The sequence below is a fragment of the Paramormyrops kingsleyae genome, chromosome 6 (assembly GCF_048594095.1).
Source record: "Paramormyrops kingsleyae isolate MSU_618 chromosome 6, PKINGS_0.4, whole genome shotgun sequence".
NCBI classification, from domain to species: Eukaryota; Metazoa; Chordata; class Actinopteri; order Osteoglossiformes; family Mormyridae; genus Paramormyrops; species Paramormyrops kingsleyae.
The window spans coordinates 19,102,577-19,127,533 of record NC_132802.1 but is presented as its reverse complement, the minus strand read 5'-3'; the positions used below and the strand labels follow the sequence as shown (position 1 = coordinate 19,127,533).

At 41.3% G+C, this 24,957-nt stretch overlaps 2 protein-coding genes across 6 annotated transcripts; one reads left to right on the top strand and one right to left on the bottom strand.

Annotated features, from left to right (window-relative positions):
- Window positions 1-283: 283 nt before the first annotated feature.
- Window positions 284-7,237, top strand: nr4a1 (nuclear receptor subfamily 4, group A, member 1). Its single transcript, XM_023805142.2, has 7 exons — window positions 284-389; window positions 2,468-3,252; window positions 3,510-3,639; window positions 3,799-3,962; window positions 4,096-4,298; window positions 4,664-4,842; window positions 5,161-7,237. Exons 2-7 carry the CDS (start codon window positions 2,470-2,472, stop codon window positions 5,415-5,417), a joined length of 1,716 nt encoding a protein of 571 aa, XP_023660910.1. The 5' UTR covers window positions 284-389; window positions 2,468-2,469; the 3' UTR covers window positions 5,418-7,237.
- Window positions 7,238-19,513: 12,276 nt separating this feature from the next.
- Window positions 19,514-23,496, bottom strand: gtsf1 (gametocyte specific factor 1). 5 transcript variants are annotated; one of them, XM_023804995.2, is made up of 8 exons: window positions 22,868-23,496; window positions 21,420-21,521; window positions 20,721-20,827; window positions 20,474-20,600; window positions 20,261-20,344; window positions 19,949-20,009; window positions 19,789-19,862; window positions 19,514-19,697 (listed from the first exon to the last, which is right to left on the bottom strand). In XM_023804995.2, coding segments are annotated over exons 2-8 (540 nt in total). In that variant the 5' UTR covers window positions 21,505-21,521; window positions 22,868-23,496; the 3' UTR covers window positions 19,514-19,695. The 5 variants fall into 5 exon arrangements, with proteins under 5 accessions (XP_023660763.1, XP_023660761.1, XP_023660762.1 ...); XM_023804993.2 differs by having other exon boundaries at window positions 21,420-21,532; window positions 22,868-23,471; XM_023804994.2 differs by lacking the exon at window positions 22,868-23,496 and adding an exon at window positions 21,857-22,820.
- Between the last annotated feature and the right edge of the window lie 1,461 nt (window positions 23,497-24,957).

The window sequence follows — 24,957 nt, the reverse complement described above, 5'->3', positions numbered from 1 at the left end:
ATATATTTCTGTTAGTTTCAATGTGAACCTATTTTTAACTGATTTGTTGCAGCCTAATACTAGTAGTCGGGAGGCTAATTTTAGAACAGTCTATCGACCGTTCTCTTACGTCAATGGAATCCCACGTTTGCGTCAGCCACGAGGACTTCTGACTGAGAGCGACCCCATTGGCTCGCCACTGGAAACTTCTCCGCCCCGGCACTGCCATCTATGGCTCGTGGAACACCTGACGTCACGGGAAAAATAAATTGACTATAAATTGTCATGAAGCACTGTACTGGGCGCCACTAAACAGGTTGCGTGAAGGAGTTTGCCGACGATCGCATAGATTCTTTGTTATTTGGAATACAGACATATGGCTTAAAATCCGTTCTAAGAGAATAAAGCAGGTGGGTAACTTCGACAGCGTTTCCATGTGTAACTAGCTGCTGCAATCATTCATGCTAGCAATCTGTAAATGCGATGTCATATATATATATATATATATGAATCGCAATGTTTTCAAAGGAAAAGTGAAATGATATAATAATAGTATGGGTTATCAGTATATGTTCTGCAAATTGTCGATTTTTACCGTACTTTTAAACGATGTTTATGTCATTTAACTTTCCATGCACGCCGCATCAGAGTGAATGAATCTCCAGTTTGAATATGTATAGCTTACAAGTGGGAGGCTCACACAACTTACAATTGACTTTAGCAAGTTTGTTACCGAGTTGAATAACCAAAAACATAATTCTGAGTCGGACCATTGAAAATTACGAACTGTCACTGTCACCATGAAAACGATTTCCCTTTACCGAGTTCTAATAATATGTACGTCTTCTTTTGACAAGTGATAGCTTTGTTACATTTTGGATGGATGAATCCCAAGCAACGTAGAAATCCAAACTTGTTTACGTTGTTCTAAGTCAAACAATCAATGAATCGCTCTTACTTTAGTAAACTCAGCTTTAGTTTTCCACCTCAGACCAGCGTCGAACTGTCAGTCTGTTCGCTCCCCTTCACGTTAATGGTTGCAGTGCCTCGCGGATTGTAGTGTGCACGATAAAACGTGCTAATAACTTCCAGCGCTTTGGAAGCAACGCAAAATTCGTTTCTTTAATGAGAGAGTTGTCAACTTTTATGAGTGATGCATCCGAATATTTCATTTTTAAAATACGTATTAAGTAGCGAAATAAATTACACACTTATATCCAGTATTATAAAATCACGTTAAGTTTTAAATTTGCAATTGAACTATTTAATTGAAATGAACGTGCACTGGAGAAATTTGGAACGCTAACATTTGACCTCAGATCGCACATGGATCTGCAGTGGGAAGATCTGCAGGTCCCTCGGTTACTGAGCTTCATGGAATGCGCCCAGAGAATTTCTCGTGTCACATAGTAGGTCATTATATTCGCACCACCTTCCTAGGTCACTGTTATTTTTATCTTTGGGTTGTGTTCAGAACTGGTGTGGATGATCAGATTCAGGTTTAAAATAGCTTCTGTAGTATTGGTAACTGAAAGGGTAGGCGTTCGGATTTTGGATTGTGTGCGCTTTGAGGAAAATGGGAAACAATTAAGTCGTGTAGGTGAGGTGAAAGTAAAATTTCTCGGGATCTCTAGATAAGGGTGTTGCCGAGTAATTTTGTCCTTTAATTTGACTTCTAGGCATGGGGTTTTAACCTGGGTATGTAGAGCAGTTGCAAGGGACATGCTTTTGGGGCAATCATCTGCCGATGTAATAAAAGGGGAGAGAAAATCTTGAGGAGAAAATTTTGAATCTTGAGCCTTAGTTCTTAGTTACTTATGTGATCATGCATTCATGGTAAGGGGTCCTTAACTCTAGTGTATTTACGATTGAAGATCCGCTTAAAATTCAAACATGCATGCATTTCTGAAGTCATATCACCTGCATCTTCAGTTTTTTAAAGGGGAAGCTTTATATTTAGCTATGCTTATGGTGTGCGCAAATTTGAAATTCATATCCACAATTATGAAATTTAGTAAAGAAAACGGCAGATAATTTTAGTGATTTATTGAAATGTCTACTTTTGCAGTTTTGCGGTTTTAAGTTCAGTGGTTAATTAGATTGCTCTGAAACAAAATAATGTGACCAACATTAACTCTTGAATCAAGCGTACAGTTTGTTAAATAATTGAACAGTTTTACAGAAGACTGCTCTTATAACACGTCTGAGAATCAAAAATAAATTTTTGGCTCGGTCATGGATGAGATAAGGATTTTGATTGGGTCATATTAGGTGAAGCACGGAGTTTTGGCCAGAGTGCTGAAGCGGCTGATGCAGCAGACGTCTGCGGGAGGTTCTTTCTGGAGCCTTTAATGTATGGTGCAGTGCTGATCCTCGATTTCCTTGCATTTCATCGCGGTGATGGGAAATGTTGTTGGTAGCGGGGAGTGTTCTTTCTTGTGTAAAAAAATGTGTAAATAAAAACAAAAAACTTCTACTTATTTTGTAGAAATGACCTGTGTTGAAGCTCAGTATGGAACTCTGCCCTATGAGAACAACTACTACATCTCTGAATTCCTGAGTACCGACATCACTGCCAAGCTGGCCATGGACATAGGTGGCCAGCAGGATCAACCTTCCACACCCTCCTTGCCAAGCATTAACTCCTTGGTGGGCAGCTACGCGGGCGAATTTGATGCCTACCCATGCCAAATTTCCTCCCCCGTGGCTTCCACTAATGTTACCGCTAGTCAGCCATCACCATTCAAGATGGATGACTTCCAGGTCTATGGCTGCTACCCTGGCACATTTTCCCTGAGTTACCTGGATGAGACTCACTCCTCCTGTGGTTCAGATTACTATGGCAGCCCTGCCTCCGCACCCTCTCCTTCCACTCCCAGCTTCCAGAGCCAGCCGGTGTCGGCCTGGGATTCTCCTTTTAGTTCTTACTCCCCTGGTGCTGCCTGTTGGGTGCCTGACAAGACGACGCTGACCCAGCCACCATCGTTCTTCACGTTCAGTCCTCCGGTGGAGCAGCCATCCCCTGTGGGCCAGCAGCAGCCTTCTCTAACGGACCGGGAGCCATTCTCCCATCCTCAGCAGCACGCCTCGGCCCTGCCCTTCGCTCCCATGGGTCCAGGTTCCCTGGATGGCTCTGCTCTGATGGAGGAGCCTGTATCCCCGAAAGTGCGCAGCCCCAGTGGGAATGAGGGCCGTTGTGCTGTGTGTGGAGACAGTGCATCCTGCCAGCATTATGGAGTGCGCACTTGTGAAGGCTGCAAGGGATTTTTTAAGGTAAGAAGTCTGACTTCCTTTTTCAAGATCTCTTTTTCATAGATATTCTCAAAAAGTCACTTATTTCTTCTCAAATGTATTTGATACCATACTGAATGTTGGTATATGAAACACATTTGAAGGAATTTTTGCAGTTCACCCACAAAATATCTTTTGAGGCTTCTGTGTGGTGCAACGTTTTGGCAATATTACCATTTTATCGTTGAATAAGGCAGAAACAGCCAATGGTAGATCAAACCCCTCCTCTTTGTTTTTAGCGCACAGTACAGAAAAATGCCAAATATGTGTGCCTTGCCAACAAGGACTGCCCTGTGGACAAACGGCGACGGAATCGCTGTCAGTTCTGCCGTTTCCAGAAGTGCCTGGCTGTAGGCATGGTGAAAGAAGGTACAGATTTTGTATTCTGAGTTAGTTTTTTGACTTTGATATTAACAGTGCACGCTCCTCAACCTGACCTGACCCAATATGGCTTAAGGCACTTTTAGGCACTCTCAGGGATGCTCAATGTTTTCCATTTTCCCCCATTATTGCACCTCTTCTCTACAGTGGTCCGAACAGACAGTTTGAAAGGACGTAGGGGTCGCCTTCCCTCCAAACCGAAGAACGTCAATGACAGTTCATCAGCAGCTCCTACAGTCAATATCATTGCCTCCCTTGTCAAGGCGCACAATGACTCTGATCCTGCCACTGGGAAGCTAGACTACTCCAAGGTGAGATGCATGCTTGTGCTGATGCAGTTAGGTCGTGATGGCTAAGATCTAGAGTTATTAGAAGTAACTTAATTTAAAACTAATTGTTGAAGAATATCAGACTTAATTTTATTTTTTGTTGACCGATTACCAGTACAAAGAGACCATTGCCAATCTCTCAGAAAAGGAGGATGCCAGCGACATTCAGCAGCTGTATGACCTGCTAACGGACTCTATGGACGTGATTCGCAAATGGGCGGAGACGATACCAGGCTTCACTGCCTTCTGCCCCGAAGACCAGCAGCTTCTCCTGGACTCTGCTTTTGTGGAACTCTTCATACTCCGTCTAGCATATAGGTGCGACCTCACAAATGCTCCAAACTAGCACTGCTTTGTATGTTCATCCGATAAACAACAAATGAACAGAAATATGTGCAATACAGCTCATTGGACATGAGAGCTCACTTTTAATGAAACCTATATTCAACGACATCATTAGTCCTGGTTAAACTATGGAAAAGTTAAACGTTACATTTTAAAATGCATTTATACATCATAACTGACTAATACTTATACTTCATCTTCTTATTATAAGGTTCCTGATGCTTAATTGAAGACATGAAATATTTTCTTTCAACTTAAGACATAAAAAGATCTACAATTATTCTCGTTGGTGATGGTGGCCCTTGAAATTAATTTGTGTTTTTTTTTCCTCTCTGTAGATCGATCCCTGAGAAGGACAAGCTGATCTTCTGTAACGGTGTGGTTCTTCACCGGATGCAGTGTGTAAGAGGCTTTGGAGACTGGATTGACTCCATCATAGACTTTTCGCAGAGTCTTCACCGCATGAACCTGGATGTGGCCTCGTTCTCTTGCCTCGCTGCCCTTGTCATCATAATAGGTAGGACTGGACTCAGATTCAATATACACGTGGCCTGAACTTTTAAGGCAACATTGCCTGATCAAGCTGTCACAGTTGAATATTAAATAACTACCTAGGGCAAGAGCAACTCGATATTATTTTCTAAATTACTGCTAGTTGTACGTTGCTTGGATACCCATCTATCAAGGTAAAATCTGATTACAGCACAGCACTTTTTGCAATGATGACAGTGTTGCTCTGTAACACCAAAAGCAAAAGGGCCTCCCACATTAACCCCTCCCCCACCTCAATGCTCCTCTTTGTGGTTTAAACCCTCACTTCTCTCATCGCTTTCAGATCGCCACGGCCTCAAGGAGCCTAAGCGCGTGGAGGAGTTCCAAAGTCGCCTGATTTCTTGCCTTAAGGACCACGTTAGCGGCAGCTGCACCGAGTCGAGTCGGCCGAACTACCTGTCCCGGCTGCTGAGCAAGCTGCCGGAGCTGCGGACTCTGGGCACGCAGGGTCTCCAGCGCATCTTTTACCTGAAACTGGAGGATCTGGTCCCTCCACCTCCAATACTGGACAGAATCTTTATGGACACGTTGCCTTTCTGAGGCAGTGAAGGGGTAATGGAATACCACTCCCCACCTTTAGTGGCACTGAACAGAAGCAGAAATAAAAGCACTGGATAGGTAAACCAATTTGGAAGAATCTAGATTTTTCTCTGGCCATAGCCATGTTTGTCTGGAATACCCTGTCTCTTTGGACCACGTTAGCCGATTGATGAGGAATCCAGCTTCTACTCACCCACTCGAAACCCCAAAGGGGATGGCGACACGTTCTTACTTATATGTTGTCCTCTGGATTTCTACTGCAGATCTTGGTGGAGATCTAACTATGTGATGACCATTTCAAACTTTTGAAGCACAGTTGTTTGGTCAGTTTGTGTTTTATATTATGACTACAGCCGTGAAAAGACGAGCACTGCCAGTACGAAGTATGGTTCTTCTGGTGAAGTGACAAAATAGGTAACAGGTGCTCATTTGCATAATACATGCGCAGGTCAAAATGGCCGGAGAGAACCATCTGCTGGTATGTCCATTATCAACAGTATTAAAGTTGAATCTGAATGATAAGAACCCCCCTGGCCAGGAGCAAAACCCTGAATGATTCCTGGTTCCCAGACATGGACGGGGGCCTTGGGCTATACCACAGTGAGCTTTTGCCAGGGGGCACAGGATATCTAGCAGGGTTGGGGTCATTCCGGAATGCATTTGTCAATTCCAATCCAAATCAGGAAATGCAACTGGAACTGGGATTGGGGGAAAAAAAAACTATGGGGAACAGAACTGGAATTGAATTCAAATTTCAGGGAGATTTAAATTCCAACTCCAGTTCCCTATCCTGATTTGGATTGGAATTGAAAAATGCATTCCGGAATGACCCCAACTCTGATATCAACCACTGACCCTGCCATTGGCACTACCAGTTCATATAAAAGGGGAATTTGTTAAACTAGCATCAGGTGATTTTTTCTTTTTGATGTTTATGCAAACAAGTCGAGGGTCTTTTATTTCCATAAACCTTTTACATATGCCTGAGTCAAAATGTGCTTTATCCTGCAAGTTATTCTCCCAGCTGGTAAGAAAAATCAAAAACTGTGGCAGATTACTTTGTGGGATTTAGGCCTTAGCATAATACAAAGCCTTAATTTAGTCTCCAGGGTATTCAGGTCTTTGTATGTTGCATACCCAGGGTTCATGACCCTACACACTATAAAACGGTTTGGGTGACGGTGCTTTACAGAAACTAGCTGAACATGTTATTTATGACATCTTTTGGAGGCCAGTGAAAATCTTGGATTCCCCCATGATCATTTTTAAAATAGGAATATTCTACTGTTTGTCAATTATTGTTACATCTTACAAATGATGCCTTATGGAGAATATTGAAAAATATTCTCACTAGATAGTTTTTTTTTTTTTCCAGAACTTTCAGTGATGTCGATGTTGTATGTGACAGAACCACGAGCAGCTATGAGCACTTTGTACAGCATTTTAACAGATAGTACTTTTATTATTATCTTTAGTATAGGTCTGTTGTGTGTGTATATATATCAAGAAATGTACACATAAATAGGTAAGCACACATGCAAATATACTTTATTTCAATAGTGTTATGGCAAAACCTGCATTTTTTAGGGTATTTTTCTTCCATATCCACATTGTCAGGTTAATATCTTGAGGCTTACCAGTGAATAAAACTGAACTCAAATACTGCATTAAAATATATCACTATTTTTGCAAAAGTATTTTTAAGACAATATCTTGTCAGTAAATCAATAAGAATAAAATGTATTCATATGTGGTTATGTGGCACACATGGTATATATGCAGAAAATTACATTTTAAAATAAACATACGTGTACCTGAAATGTTGTGATGTAATGATTTCCAGGGTGTCTAGTGCCACACAAACATGTACAAACGTGGTAAACAGGCGCAGGGCCTCGAAGGTGCATCTTGAAATAAAATATTACATTATGCAAAATCAGTGAGGAAAGCATTCAGGCAAATGGGTCGTGTCATTAACCTGAAGTCATATTCTTGTCCTGGTGAAGGTTAGGCATCACTGATCAGACACAGCAGGGCACACTGGGGTGGAAGGGGGGATACTGAGGAACAAATGTGATCAAATTATCAGCAAAACAGGCATCTTATCCAGAACAAGGATGAAGTTTCACCAAGTTAGGCCCTACCCAGCCCTAACCTTAACCATAAGTAACCAATAAATATGACTTGGCATATTTATTTTTTTGATTACATTCACAGATCTTTGTAGAGACCCGAAAAATGGTCCCAACAACATCTGGACCCCACAAAGTAATATAAACCTAATCCACACACACACACACACACACACACACACACATGTATACATACATGTCAAGATGTCTTGTGCAAATGTCTGACTATACAGCCTATAAGAGTGCATTAATATTACATAGCGACAAGTATGACTGTTTGGCTGCAGTTTCACTGTATTTACATTCAAAATCATTAATTGGCTTTTATGCAAAAAAAGCATAAAGAGGAACTACAGGAAGTCATTGATGAGATAACATTAATTCCAACATTAAACGACTAAGCAGGCAGTATAGAAAAGGCATAAACTTTGATGAACCTCGGGGGGTAGAGCGCTGCAGATCCCCGGATGGCTCAGCTTGCTAGCACCAGATACAGATCCAACTGAAATCGAGTGCATGGGGGCCAGAGGGGGCGTGAAATGAATAATTTTGGAGGCGATGAACATGACATTCACTGGTGTTCTAATGAGCTGAAGTGTCCAGCTCGGTGCAAGCTGGGGTAGAGTGACTAAGAGCTGTCATGGAGCAGCAGGTGCTGTAATCAGTGCTGGGAGGTTGGAGTGTGCCCAGTGAAAGTTGTACAGAAATTGTGGGTTTAGGTCGACTCCGTACAGTTGTGATTCAAAATTTCCTTTGTAGTGCCCCTTATACAGTATATTAATGTTATCATGCACATCATGGTGGGTGACATTAGTCTATGCCCTTCACAAAGCAGCCAGACACCACTAAGCCTTACCCTGGCTTTGCTACCTTAAAGCAATGAGTAATTAAAGAAAAAGATACTGCGTACAGATTGATCCATGGCAATGCCAAGACAACAGAATGGATGCATTAAGCAAATAAATATTCAGATCAATAGAGGAAAACTTAAACTTTCTAAGGGGGAAAACTGTAGTCTGCAGAGGTCAATGAGAAAGTTGACACTAATGAAATATCATTATGGAAGTTATATTAAGATCATAGGGGGAGCCGGACAACCCAGGGATAGCTTGGCTCAGCTGGTGAACAGAGAGGAAATTGCCCAATACCGTGGGGAGGTAAGCACCACTATGTCTTTTGGGTCAGCATTTGCCAAGTGTTGACGGACTGCTCTAGAAATAACAGAGGGTTTGGCCTAGGCCCAGGAAACAGGGTAATGCCGACTGAGTCCTGCATTCCTGACACTTTTCTGTACCAAGTGTTTCTGCTTCTGCAAGTGTCATTTACAGTAACAGTGACAAGGGTATGAAGGTAAGTGATCAATAGCTACGCATTGACCAAGGTCAACTGTCTAAACATTGCTGGGCCTGAGCACGAAAATAATAATTCGCTGTACCGCATTGCGTAGCTTGTTGCAGTCTATATTTATGTTTGCCTTTAAAAAAGTTAAAAAAGATATCGCACCTGTTCTAAGTGCACTATGTAAACATAATTTCTATGGCTATCAAAGGTTCAGGAGGAATTATAGATTTTTAATGACTTTGGTTATAAAGTCCTTTTTGGTTACAAAGTCCTTTAGCATTCATAGAACATTCATAAGCAGCATGTAAGTATACCTTAACATCCTAACATACTTTAACAGCTGCAGTATACATTAACAACAAACATCATATGATAGCAAACATTATAATCACATAATCAAGTAATATCTGACATTAATGTATAATAACATACACACACACATGCACACACACACACACACACACGCACACACACACATACCTTATGTAAACACAGAAACCCCCATACATTGACTTTAAGTCAGCAGCTATGAGGCATTGGAAATGGCTACAGTCTGGTGATGCATTGTCTCAAAGCTGCTAGGATGACCAGCCTGGCAGAGAGAAGTAATCTGTGTTTTTACCCGCATATGACCACTTGCCAGTACATGGTAGTCAGTTGCATCACAGCTGGGTGTCCTACCTCACTTATACAAAGACTACAGTGGAAGTACAAGTTTTACAAGTCCATGGAAATTCATTGCATATGTTCAGTTCTTGCAGTTGTTTTTTTAGTATAAGAAACAAAGCAATTTTGGTATGTGCATTTTTTTCTCTTCTGAAGTTGGAGTCCACCTTCGCAAATGACTCCACGCTCACAAACATCGTGGCCAGCTTACTCTCACCTACTGAGAGCTAGGTGGGGGATGCACAGAGAGAATTTCCCCACGGGATCAAAAAAATATCTATTATCATTAAACCTGCTGATAAAATACCTCACACAATTCTGGGAGGGGCCTGATATGAATAATAGCAGTAGAACACTCATCTTGAAGGAAGCAATTCTGACCCATCAATTATAAAGCTCTGTGTCAGTAATATCAGGGGTGCAATTGGATTCACACATTGGCAGAATATCCAGAATTGGTCCCTAGAAAAATAATGTGTCTCCGTCAAGATGTGGCACTGAAGATATTTCCAGCATGATCATTCCACTGACTCCTTACTTTCTGAAAAGAGTAACAGCTGATTACCCAGCCAACTCCAGGGGCGAAAAAGTGTCGTATACTGCAAAACCTACAGTTGCAAGAACATGGGAATTCAACCAATAAAACACACACACACACACACACACAAAGATCGGGTTCTGCTTGCGGTGAAGCCTTGAATCTGGGCCAAAGCTGAGCCATGTCCTCAGGGAAAGCAGGCCTGTAGCAGGGACAAGAACGATCCAGAACAAATCCACAAATTCACAGCCCAACCATGTAGCTAATTTTGATTCACATTATATTAAATCTGAGATGTGATAAATAGAGTTAAGCGAGTAAAATGGAGACACTGGTATATCCATACATACTCCAAAGCCAAACATATTGCGTAATACCACTGAAAAAGCGGAATGCAGAGGCTGGCCTGTATTGGGGGGGCAGCTTTCTTGCAGCATGCCAAGTCTTCTGCCATGGGATTGTGTCCTCCATTGTGTACATACCTCGTGGGACAGAGAGTGCTCTGCTATTTTCAAACAAGCCCCCCCCCCCCCACTAATATTTAGCATGGGTGTTAAATGACTCCGTAGGTGCAGACCCGGTGGCGAACTTCAGGCAAAGGATGCTGGGATGCCACGGAAGCTCGATCCACATGGACCGTGGAACATGAAAGAAACAGCAACAGGCATTCTCTGCTGAGTGATGGGTTTTATATGTCAGACAGTATATCCATATCAGCTGACGGCACATGGGCTAAAGAGCACACGGCTCGTCAGCAAACAATTACAGAGGGTCTTACTGCTTCCCGCTGGAGTAGGAAGTTGTAGTATAAAACATATGCCAAAACAAAATAATTTTAATGATTAATAATATCTGTCTCCAATATATTTCCCTAATAATTCGGGTTGCTATATTTGGTCATTTTTTGGATTGTGTGATATAAAAATGCATTTGTTAAAAGTGGGAATAGTATTCCTCAGATGGTTTGTTATCTGCTTTGGTCTTTTATGAACCTGGACCTAAAATGTTGTCATCTTCAAAGACTGTGTGAAACAGAAAGTGTCAGAGAGGGAAGAGGAACCCGCTGTTGTATGTTCCTTCCTGACAAGAAACGTCTGGGACAACAGTGCTATTCAATACAGGAGGACTCTGGACCAGCTTCGGGGCACAGATACACAGAGGAACCCTTGAGTTAAACAATAATCATCTGTACAAATTCATGATGGTTCCAGTTGCCAATCTGACGTAAAACCAGAGAGAGGAATCTCATTCTCTTTTTTTCTGGAATCATAAGGGATTTTTTTGCATGCGTGGGCTTTGGAAGTACTGAATCATAAAACATTTTTTAGTTCTCTTTGAGTTTTCCTGATGGGAAAAGAAAGATTCTCTCAGAGCAAAAACCAAGATACTAACAAGAGCTGCTGTTTGGGGGGGCACAGCAATGCGACTGAGGAAATACTCACCAAACATGGCCTGTTGACTTCCTCATTGTTCTGTTTCAATTCTGTTCCTTTTATTCATGCAGTTTTCCACAGGATAACTGTTCACTAGACTCACAAGATAAAAAGGACCCTATTGCAAATTTGGTTACCAAATCTAAATACAGTCACAGATATACTTCTCCCCAGGATTTCATTAATGTCAAGTCAAGTTTATTTATATAGCACATTTAAACACAGCAATAGTTAATCCAAAGTGCTGTACAATTTAACAGACCCAACTGCTATTTAATAAAACAAACAAGTTGTAAGAAGCAATACATCTGTAACACTTTCTTTAAGGCCATGTTTTTAGTAATTTATAAACACATTCATAATACATTATAATGCATTCATATAGCATAAACATGACTATAAATATTTATAAAAAAGGCATATCACGTTATAGTGTTTATAAGGTATCTATAATGCATTATAGGTGAGAGCTTCATAAAGAATTTATAATGCACAATACACGACTATAAAGTGTTATGCCTTTTCATAAATACAGCACCTATACTGATGTTTAACGCTTTATGAATGCATTATTATTTGTGATTAATGTATTTATAAATTACTAAAATCATGTGTTACGAGCCCCAGTCTAGGGTTGGGGCGTAACAGAGTGAAAGGGGAAGTGGAATAAGGGAATAACAGGGTGTGGTGGACAAGGGACCACACGTAGACAAAGGGGTGTTTTTAAAAATATGTTTCTGTTTTTTATTTACAGGCCACGGGCACAGAACAAATAAACCCGGTGCAGAAGGACTCAGGAGTGATTATAGCCAAAACCCCAGCTTCCGAACGCAACCTAAATCTAACTTATCTAAGTGCAAAGAAATCAAAGAACAAAACGACAAATACTACGCCTAACTTCCTAACTAAACAACAACAAAAACTCGCAAACAAAAATGGCAATCACTCCCTATGCACCTCACACACACACACACACACACACACACACACACACACACACACACACACACACACACACACACACACACACACACACACACACACACAACGCGCGAAGAAAAAAGCAAATAAACAAAAGCGAAAGTACAGAGAGGGTCAAGGCGAAAAATCAGAAACCAATAACCAAAAACCGTCATACACAATAAATCAAAGAAAAGTAAACCAACAATAACAAGAAAAATGAGCAGAGCTCCCCCGCTGTCGGCTTTTCACTTCGGGGGGACGGAAGTGACGGAGGGTGCATACGGCGAGTCATGGGCGGGGTCTGGGCGGGGAGGCGTAACAAAGGTCGAATGGAGGGCGCGCTGCCGACGACGAGGTCTGTGGGCGGTGCTGAGCTTGCAACGGCGCATAACACATGGCCTTAAGTAAAGTGTTACCCAAACAACAAAGAATATTACTACTATGGAAAGAGTAACAGCTTGCTTGTTTTGCCATAAGCTATCCAGCTCTTGCTCCTGTATACTAGCTAAGGTCCGGGTTTACTTGTTTATAGACATAGCTATTACGATTGTCGTGCCTCAAGCCAACTGACCAGCAGAGGGCAGAGTGGAGCAGTTCTTCCATTCACCCCAAAGCAGCCTAACCAGTTTCTGGTAGCACTCCTGCAACCCATGACCAGTTCCCTCTGTATATTTCAGCCCGTTGCTGCTTATAACCTGGGTTCGGTCATCGAGCCTCTGCCCAAGCACTTACCTGCATGTTCTAGCCCACAGGTGTCGAACTCCAGTCCTGGGGGGTCAGAGCCCTGCACATTTTTGGGTCTCCCCTCGTTTAACACACCTGATTCAACTTCTTGGGCTAATTACCACATAGCTGTTGAGCTGAATCATTTGTGGTGGAACAGGGAAAGAACTAAGCTACACAGGGCTCCGCCCCCCCAGGGCTGCAGTTTGACACCCCTGCTCTAGCCCTAGTGCTTGCCTAGCTATGTTTGTTCAGAGAATGTCCAGTCAGCTAAGTCCTCTAGGCTGCTATGCTGGTCCCAATCCAGGTTTGAATCCTGGAACTTTAGTTTAGTAGAATGTTTATCTAATGAACCAAAACAGCGTCCTATGCCAGCTTGTAAAGGCAGAATTTTTACAATAAACACATTTTATTGTACATATAGATACATGGCATTATAGATGAACACTTGCATTTGGAGTGTCCGCGGTTAGTTTTGGTGTAAATCCGGCTCCATGAATTACCATGAACCTTAGTGATGATGGATCTTTGTAACCAGTAGTCTAACTCACTTTCAATGTCGAGGAAATTAAAAACTAATAGCAGTGACTACAGACAGTGTTATAAACCAGCCAATGGCACACTTTGTCTGACATGGCACCATCCATGGTACCAAACACAACTTTCGGCTTTGCGGGTAGATTATTGATAATTAGGATAGCATTTATGTCATGGTTGCAAGGTTTTGTGTCATTCTTTCTCCTTATTTTTACATGCTTAATTAGGTGTCCTCTGTACCTTTGTATAGGTTATTATTGCTTGTATAGTTTGGGAAGATTGTCTTTTGTTTCTTTAATTGCTTGTAACTCTGCCATGGTGGGACTTGCAAGAGGGTGGGGCGATGAGAGGCAATGAGGCAGTTAATGAGGCAATGAGGCAGTTAATTTCAGTTTGGCTGCCTCAAGGACAGTAGTCTTATTTCCTTTTTTGTTGATTTGCTGACATTCATTTTCCCCGTTTTTTTTTTACTTAGTTACACCAGTTCTTTTTTTAGCACTTTATGTATGGAAGTATGTTAATTTCACCTCTCATAAGTACCAGAAGGAAACCCGCAAAAGATAGAGGAGAATATGCAAACTTCACACACATCCTGGAACCAGGATCCAAACCCCCCGCCTGGAAATGTGATGCAACAGCACTACTGACTGCAAGTGCAGTTTTTACATAGACTTATTTGTCAATGCTGCCACCTGCCAGTCAGTAAATGAATTGCAATTAGGTCAGACGTACAGCCTTTAGTACAGACAGAGTTGCCAGGTCCGAATACAGTTGCGAGTTCATATTAGGATGTTGCGGGTTGCGGGTTTTTGGACTGCTTTCATAATGTTCCGCGGCATTGGACTGTAAGAGAAATTAATTATAATGAATACAAGCCGTTCCTAATCCTGAGTAATACTGGATCATTTTACGGAAAATCTATTTTATTCCATTAAAACCCAAAATTAGCTACATCAGAAGCGTTATGGTAGTTTGCAGACCCTACAGACTATTGACAAGGTAATAAAACTGTTACATACATGTAAATGAATGTGCAGACTTGACTCACTCCACCCAGCTGACTAAAGTTGGCAGCCCAGGGAAAAGAGATTTCGTCCATCTACGTCATTAACTGTGGTTTTAAAATGTTGAACATTTGCATATGATCTGCATGCAAAATACTGATTTTTCCTGGACCTGGCAACACTGAGTACAGACGGTTTCAGTTTTAACTGTAGTTTACCACCATTATTCTCTGCAGAGAATTAGAGAATTAGGTGGAAGTGATTTTTAAAGTTACAGATTAAGACCTTAATCAGTATTAATCCTGTTAATTCATCCTATAATAAGAATATTGTAATCAACAGTTAAAATTATGCATGTGTATTAAATTGACTAAGAATTACAGATAAGAATAGATGATTGTCTGAAGCAAGAATGTGAGAAAGATATGTGGCTGAGGACAGGAGGCCTTGTAACAATGTGTTATGTAAGAATATAGCATTATGTAATAACTTGACAAAATGTAACAAATTTTCACTTCGTTATGTAATAACACCTGCATTTTGTAACAGTACGTCGCATTTTGCAATAGAATGCAATATGTAATAAATTTTCCAACATTTTGTTATAAATTATTACATATTGCTGTAGTTATTACAAAATGCAGGAGTTGCACTTTTTAATGATGAAAATGTGATACTGTGCATTATGTAATAAACAATAAAGATGGATGTCTTCTTTGACACTTTGTCGAGTTACTACAGCATGTGTTATTACAGGCTACCTCCCCTAATAATGCTTAGCGACAGGTGGAGTATGAACCTGATATGATGAGATCTGGGGGGCGTTAGGGGCTCCCTAGCCAGGAACCAGGGCAATTCTGAGCAGGTATATGGTAAGGAGACAAACCTCACCTTGAGAAACAGCCTGAGGGACGAAAGAGGACAGAGAAAAATATCGAGGAGTCCAAGAAGAAATATTGAAGTTGATGGTATATGAGCCTCCCTTGATCGATCAAGTACTGTAGTGCTGTATTGGAAGCCTTCTCTTGCCTCTGTGTCTCAGTTTTGTAAAGACACATCAAATATAGTGCATATCATTGTCATGTGTACAAGTACGAGTACCACGTACAATGAAATGCCTGCTTGCATGTGCTCCTGCAGACAGTGAACATAGACAAGATGGACAGACAAGACAATGAGTAAATAAATAAATAAATAAGACCAGAATCCCAGGAATAAATAGAGACAGTGGCAGAAGTATATGTGCAGGTAGCAGTGGAGGTGACACAAGGTTACTGATTGTTCATGAGTCTGATTGCAGTTGGGTATAAACTGTCTCTGAACCTGGAGGTGAACATCTGAATGGACTGTAGTCGCTTCCCAGATGGGAGGAGGGTGAGAAGTGACAGTGCAGGGTGGCTGGGGTCCCGCCTGATACAGTTCACCTTCCTGAGACAGCGTGTAGTCTGGATGTCGCGGATCGCAGGGAGCTGTGTGCCCATGATCTTCTGTGCTGATTTCTCCACCCGCTGCAGAGCTCTGTTGTCCTGAGCTGAGCAGTTGCCGTACCAGGAGGTGATGCGTCCTGTCAGGATGGATTCCACAGTACACCTGTAGAATCTGCACAGGGTTCTGGGGGACATCCGGACTTTCCTCAGTTTTAAGACATTTTAAGACCATTATGAGTAAAATTTAAGACCAACACGATGCATTACTAGAAACATTCGAATGATAGGCCTACCAGAATTTCTCATATTTTATGTCACTCATATCCTTAGCCCAACATCCACATATCATATGTGTTTACAAAGTGCGTTTTAATAAGTTCACATGTGTTTAAAGCATGTGGGAGTGGTATTTTAAGGCTTAAACTATAAAAAGTTTATGTATATGGTCTTTCTACACTCACCTAAAGGATTATTAGGAACACCATACTAATACGGTGTTTGACCCCCTTTCGCCTTCAGAACTGCCTTAATTCTACGTGGCATTGATTCAACAAGGTGCTGAAAGCATTCTTTAGAAATGTTGGCCCATATTGATAGGATAGCATCTTGCAGTTGATGGAGATTTGTGGGATGCACATCCAGGGCACGAAGCTCCCGTTCCACCACATCCCAAAGATGCTCTATTGGGTTGAGATCTGGTGACTGTGGGGGCCATTTTAGTACAGTGAACTCATTGTCATGTTCAAGAAACCAATTTGAAATGATTCGAACTTTGTGACATGGTGCTTTATCCTGCTGGAAGTAGCCATCAGAGGATGGGTACAAGGTGGTCATAAAGGGATGGACATGGTCAGAAACAATGCTCAGGTAGGCCGTGGCATTTAAACGATGCCCAATTGGCACTAAGGGGCCTAAAGTGTGCCAAGAAAACATCCCCCACACCATTACACCACCACCACCAGCCTGCACAGTGGTAACAAGGCATGATGGATCCATGTTCTCATTCTGTTTACGCCAAATTCTGACTCTACCATTTGAATGTCTCAACAGAAATCGAGACTCATCAGACCAGGCAACATTTTTCCAGACTTCAACTGTCCAATTTTGGTGAGCTCGTGCAAATTGTAGCCTCTTTTTTCTATTTGTAATGGAGATGAGCGGTACCCGGTGGGGTCTTCTGCTGTTGTAGCCCATCCGCCTCAAGGTTGTGCGTGTTGTGGCTTCACAAATGCTTTGCTGCATACCTCGGTTGTAACGAGTGGTTATTTCAGTCAAAGTTGCTCTTCTATCAGCTTGAATCAGTCGGCCCATTCTCCTCTGACCTCTAGCATCAACAAGGCATTTTCGCCCACAGGACTGCCGCATGCTGGATGTTTTTCCCTTTGCACACCATTCTTTATAAATCCTAGAAATGGTTGTGCGTGAAAATCCCAGTAACTGAGCAGATTGTGAAATACTCAGACCGGCCTGTCTGGCACCAACAACCATGCCACGCTCAAAATTGCTTAAATCACCATTCTTTCCCATTCTGACATTCAGTTTGGAGTTCAGGAGATTGTCTTGACCAGGACCACATCCCTAAATGCATTGAAGCAAGTGCCATGTGATTGGTTGATTAGATAATTGCATTAATGAGAAATTGAACAGGTGTTCCTAATAATCCTTTAGGTGAGTGTATATCGCGTATTTTCACCTATCGCTGATGGGTCTGGAACGTAACTTCCGCGATAGGCGGGGGATCCAGACCCATCAGCCATAGGTGAAAATCCGCGAAATAGAAAGACCATATACATAAACTTTTTTATAGTTTAAGCCTTAAAATATATAGTGATCCCCCGCCTATGGCGGAAGTTACGTTCCAGACCCATCAACGATAATGAAAACAACTGGAAACAGCTGATAAACACGGGGAATCCACACGGGGTTAATGAGGGGGCGTGGCACACGGGAGGAGCGGACGAGCGGGGCAGGACATACATGCTGGAAAATAAGACATTCACAAGGTAACTCCATGAAAAGCTCTGTAAAAGTAGAAATGTGTTTATTTTATGATAAGATAACGTGAGGCAACTGGCTAGTAGTTGCCTTTTAACTGAAAAAATTCACTCCAGTCATCAGAGAAAAAAGTTACATCAAAACATTTACATTGCAATAATGTATGGCTTGAAACAAACTTGTAACTATGTCATTCAGTAATACAAATAATAAAACAAACATACCGTTCACATTGGCCTCAAGAACTGTTAGCGCTTGATTCCCCTGCACTTCCTGTTGTGGCTGAACGTGCACCTGACGGCAGTGGCTGAAAGTGCACGTTCTGCAGCCAGGCCCTTCTCAAACTGTTTGCCTAGCTGCAGTAATCACGCAATGGGATTTGTAGTTTTATTACGACGCCGACTCCGGTGCAGACCAGAAAACACCAACGGATTAGTTTTACAGCGATTTAATATTTTATTTTCTCCGGACAACGCTTTTTGGGAATGAACGGAGGTAAGAATTTTAAGACTTGGGTAAATTAAATTTAAGACCTAGGATGTAAATCTGGCCATTTTAAGACCTTGAATTTAACTTTCTGAATTTTAGACTTTTTAAGACCCTGCGGGAACCCTGCATGATGAAGTCCATTTCAGCTGGGGCACCTTAAATCTGACAAGTTATCCAGCTGAGCAAGAATTCTAACTTAATGATACAGACCCCAGGACAGGTCTGCAGAAATGCTGACCCCTCAGGAACCTGAAGCAACCAACTCTCTCCATCATTGATACATTGGGGTTCATGTACCTGCTTTGAGCAGAAAACCACAACCATCTCCATAGTCTTGCTGATGTTTTGGGAGAAGCTGTTCTCCTGGTACCACGATGTAAGGAGTTAACCTCATCCCAGTAAGCAGCCTCATTACCAGTGCTGATCAGCACCAGTAGTGATGGAATGACGACACAGTCATGTGTGAATAAGGAGTAGAAGCATGGACCCAAAGCACATTCACAAGGGGCTCCAATTTAGAGGTAGGGTGGAGGTAAAGCTGTTGCCATTTACCACATATGGGCATCCTGCAAGGATGTCAAAGATCCAATTATAGAGATGGGTGTTCAGCCCTAGGTTCTGGAGCTCAATGGTGAGGCTGAAACCAAATGAAAATGCCTATTCAGGTTTTTAAGCTTTTATAAAGATAAAGAAACACTTTATTTATATCCAATACTTGCCACCAAAGTAATAGTACCAGTTTTCCTAATCCTACCCATCAAATTCCAGCTGCTATTCACACTGGAAAGTACTAAACAGTCCCAATAACAGTGGATGATTTCATGCAGTAAAAAGAACCAGACACAAGATTACTATAGAAACTTTAATGCGTGTCGATGAAATTCAAAACGTGTGCTTAAGTGAAAGGGGGGGGAAATTAAAAGCATTGTAATTATTGGAAAGCAAAGGCTTAAAAAGCAAAACTTTAAAAGAAAATTAAAAGAATCACTTTGCTTCTCCTCTGAGGTGAACAGGGGGCCCACAAAACTGCCTCTAAAGGAATGAGAGAGAGAAAAAAAAAAAAAAGTTTAAGGATTTTACAGAAAGTTTAGTGAATTCATGTGTGCACAAGTCAAATACTCACACATCTGCCAGGGCAGAGTCCTCGGAGCACGGAGGCCCACTGGCTTGTCTGATTGAGCTGGAATTGGCCTCGTACTACGGAGAAAGAATCAATTATTTGTAAAGAAAAGTACATAACCTGGTATATAACCCAGTGAAGTGTGCTCCCCCAGGTAACTAACCTGTCAGGTTGACAGTTTGACACCCCCCAGATAAAAGGGGTTTCAGGCATCTCTTCACTTTCTGTGAGAACACAAATGCATATTATTACCATGCACAAAAAAAAAGACCACTTTCAGTCTGTACTTGGCCCATTTCAGACCCCTAACCCAAACAGAAGGGCAAGTGTACATCCACACCATTCAGCAACTGAACACTTGGAATTCCTAACCATCGTATTCATTAAGCAAACTGTTCCTTTAACTGTGTAGGGAACATCTTGGAGGGCAGCATGTGGCCAGTGAGGTTAAGGCCACTGCCCCAGCGTGACTCACCTTTCTCCCAGTCCTCCCCATTGTCAGGGTTTGTCCACGTGCTGACAGGAACGTGCCACTTTCGCTGCATTTCAGCACTGCCAGCTAAACAAACATACAAACAGCAAGTGTTTGCAATACGAAAGCTAGACACGAAATACAATAATATAGACTGATTCACACGCCCCCTACAATCAGACAAGCTTGGGCTTAAAATATCAAACATAGCCTTACAGTTATCAGCATTGACTGCCTGCTTGTTCACACAGTTGGCAATATGGTGCGAAAACTCATGTGGGGCAATTAGGTGCTTCGCATTGAAGGGACACGTTTTCAGCTCGCTGGCCAGCTTGGGGTGATTCTGCAAGGTGACCGGGAGGAAGCGTTAGAGCATAAAAACCTCCATTTCCAGAAGACTGCTTACACCATCTGTTAAAATCATTTCTTGACGAAAAACCATAATGGATAATACAGGACTAACCTTACGACATTTGATGATGTGATAGGGAAAGCGACTGGCACGGATCTGGTGGTTCTTATCATACGGACACTGGAGCAGCCTGTTTGGGTCTGCAGCATCTTCCTCACCTGTGTAATGAGGGGAAAAAAAAAAAAAACAGAAAAAATGGCCATGAAAAATTATCTTATCGAAGCTTTTGGTAAAGATGACAAACACCAGGTTCTAAACAGGTTGATAGATGCGTGCATAAATATTCAGTCTTTCATTACAAAAGTCTACTACTATGCAGCTTGTCTTTCATGGACATCATAAGGCCACTTGAAACATTTTCACATCAGGTAGTGACCTGGGACCTGTTTTTTTTTAGATTAAAAAATGTACACGAGTGACAACAGGCAACGATACCACAGCACATACACAACTCTGCAGCAAATAAATTATATACTTTATTGGCAACATCTAAAGAATTAGTGCATGGTTTATAGCAGGGTTATTCAACTCACAGTCCTCGAGGTCCGAGCACTGTTGGTTTTCCAGCCTTCCTTTAACTGTCAGTCAGGTGTGAAGCCTCTGACCAATCAGAATCAGTAATTATTAAACAACTACCTGGGAGAACTGAAAACACGGCCTGGATTTGGAATCGAGGTCTAGAGTTGAAGAACCCTGGTTTATAGGGAAAATCAATTGGTGCGTACGTTTCTTGGGCTAACGATAACCTACCGTGCTCCAGCACGTCGTAGTGCTGCTCAGGGACGCTGGCAATTCCGCGTGGGGAGCAGCTAGAGCCGAAGCGAAAGGTGGCCATCTTTCCTCTGCTGGAAGCTGAAAGCGGTCTGCATGATGCAAAGTCTGCCCCTCAGTCACACAGTTTAGCCAACATATCAGTATTTAGCTGACTATCTAAAAAGTTCAACCATTCAGACATTCAAATGTCAGACATCAAGAATAATTGCCTTCGCCCGACGTCTGACCGGTGAAGCCGGTTTTAAATGTTCCTTTTCCAATACGGCGTACGTAAACAACACTTATAGTTACGTATTGCAAGTACCAATGGCCTCAACTAATTGGATAAGTACAATACAGACGTTTTAATCCCAAACTGTCCTATTTAGCTGTTTTGTCCAGATCCATTAACTAGCTTTAAAAAAACACATTACCTGGGAGAGCCGCAAAAGCTTCCTGCACATGCGCCCTTGGTGAGTAAATAATGACCAACGGAATACACTTAAAAACTTTTATACCAGAGCGCTGATGAATTCTTGAATCTGATTGGTCAGAAGGGTGTTGATTAATTTTTTGTAGTAAATAAATGCGGTAGTATAATAAAACTAACGTTACTTAAAATTCCAGAAAGACATCATTCTGAATGACTAAACCGATATGTTTAATCATTACCGTAAGAAAATAATTCTAATACGTTCTTGGCTCATAAGCCAAATGCAAGCGGAACCAGAGAAGAGAGACGGCACTGCGTGGTCACGCCCATAAATAAAACTGGCCTATGAAAGCCACCCAATCGAAATCTCTAAATTTTACGCAGGCGCCATTGGACAGCCCGGCAAACAATACCGTTTCTCGTCACAGTTCAAAATTTAGTGAAGAAACTTCCTCTGGGATCAATATATTTTATATTATCTGTCCGCAAAGACTACTGCATATTATTGTCTTTCCCCCCAGACATAAACCTTTGAGAATAATTAAAGGATAGTCCTACCAAATTACAGGTTTTCAATTTATTGCACAAATGTTTAGTGATGGCGGCACTGAACGATTTATGGCTAAGAAAAAATCTCATGTAATATTTATTTTCTAATTAAAAGTTTTATATCCCAATGTGTGGCAACTTAGTTGTACCTTCCTGTGTCCACTATCAAGGATACGATGCTGAAATATCGATTCAATCGATGTTAATCTTTCATTTTTGAGAATCGATTCTAACGTTCAAGTATCGATTTTATGGTTTTAAAATGTTTTAAACGTTTTTATTGCATGCATCCAGGCATGAACTAATGCCAGTGATGTGGCTGAAGAGACATTTGCTTTGATATAACCGCTCCAGGGCCCATTAGGGCAGGGGGCACCTATCCCGGCCTACAAACTTTACCGAGTGTTCCGTTTAATAACAATCAAGCAAAATAAACAGCAACGTATCAAGAACCGGATCTTACCCGTGACGGTGAACCTTGTGAGACACCTCCTTCACCCCTGACTACCAGGACCTAAATGTTAGGATCAAGAAGGTTGGTCTGCATACTACTGGCGACAGGAAACACGTGACCTCCACTGGAACCGCTTGTTGCGAAGTTTAATGCAGGCGCATATGGACGGTGTATTGTGTTTCAATTAGCCTAGGCCAGATAGCTACCTAGCTGAAAACATGGCAGTCTGACCCAGGCTAATTTCAGTGTTTCCTTACAATGGCATACCTGCCATTATATCGCACTACATAATATTTAATTTCGTATTTTCAAAATGTCTTAACTAAAAACTGTACCGCATGTGCAGCTGCGAACACTCCCCTATAAGGAAGCTGGAAGTAACTTAAGCCCCGAAATAAGACGCTATGAATAAGAAGCTAAATGAATCGGAAGCTGCAAATAAGTAGCTAACTTCGTGTGACTTTGCCATTAGTTTGGGCGACACGGGCAAGAAACACAAGAAGAAAGGAATCGGCAAACGCACTGAGAAGCGCAGCAGTGATCGGTAGCTCCGCCCACCGCCCCGCTCCGATTAACATATATTTCCATGTAGCGAACTTGAAAATGAAAAGCCAAAGTAGGAAATGAAAAGTCAAATTGGAAAATGAAAAGACAAAAAGGGTTTTTCGTTTTATTTTTCAATTTTACACATCTGACTCATACATGAGTGGAAAATTAAAATGCAAATGGTGCTATTTCATCATAATTTTAATTTTTGCAGGATTTTTGCGCACATACTTTGGAAAGTAAATGGCAAAGTGGAGATTGTATTTTCTTTTTATCATTTTCATTTTAATTTTATTTTTTGCAGAAAATACATCAGATAAATCAGTACCTCATTGACTTTTTAAAACGAATTAATGAATTAAATGAGCTGGATGTGAAATGTAACAAATACATGGATGGATACCCCCGAGGAGAGGTTTGAGAACTTAATCAGTATTAAACTAGCCATCCAACAAAATATCAGTATTTTTTTGGAGAAATTAGGAAATTCTTGTTAGTTTTTGTTGTGTTATTTTTAATTTTTATATGTTGTAATATTAAATTGTTTTAATTTCTGAGCATATATGTAACGTTACAACTCAGATAAATACAACTCTGTTTCCAAAAAATTGGGACGCTGTGTAAAATGTAAATAAAAACAGAATTCAATAATTTGCAAACCATATAAACCCATATTTAATTGAAAATGCACGTCTGCGTTGCATTAGCGGTGTCCGGTGGAAACCACATGATGACAGGAGGAGAGCATGCAAAATACGTTATTATGAACTGTATTCAGGAAATATATAAGCAAACCGAACAGGAAAAGATTTACAATGTTACAAGCGAATTATATACAGCTACTTCTCGACCTTACGAGCTATTTCGTTCCAAATTATCGCTCGATCGTTAGTCGAGATCTCGTAAGGAGGGAGGTATTTTCCACATAGGAATGATATAAAAACGATGACTTTGGGACCAGCCAATTTTTGTTATAAAGGAAACACAAACGTATTATTAGAATTATCATTTAATCAAAAATATACGTACATCTTTAAAAAAAAACTCCTTGGAAAAATACAAAAACACTTCTTTGCTAAAATTGTAACAATGATCACTTCAGCAGATTTGGTGTTCTTTCATGTATCCCATTCTGAGCTGAGGGAGCTCGCTCACAAACACTACGTAAAATTAACTTAGTGTATTAACGGCATTAGAATGGGTCATTAAATAAATAGGTACAAATCGGTTATGCACGGTCAAATCTTTCATAAAGCAAAGTTATCTGAAAACTGCGTTAGGCCATGGACGGCGTTTTTGGGCAACGCGGACTGAGTTTTATTAATTATGAAAAATTAAACTTTTATTTTTGCCTTAGAAAATTCTCGTAAATATATATAAACTCGTAAACCGAGAACCCGGAAAGCGAGAACTACCCGTATACTGCATTTTTGTCCAGCAGAGGATGCTAGAGTCCAACCGTTCTCTTTTGCGGCCAAGAACCGTGAAGTTAACATAGACCTACTGTGTAACAAACATGCATTGTCAGAAACAGGTAGCAGGTTGTAACTTTG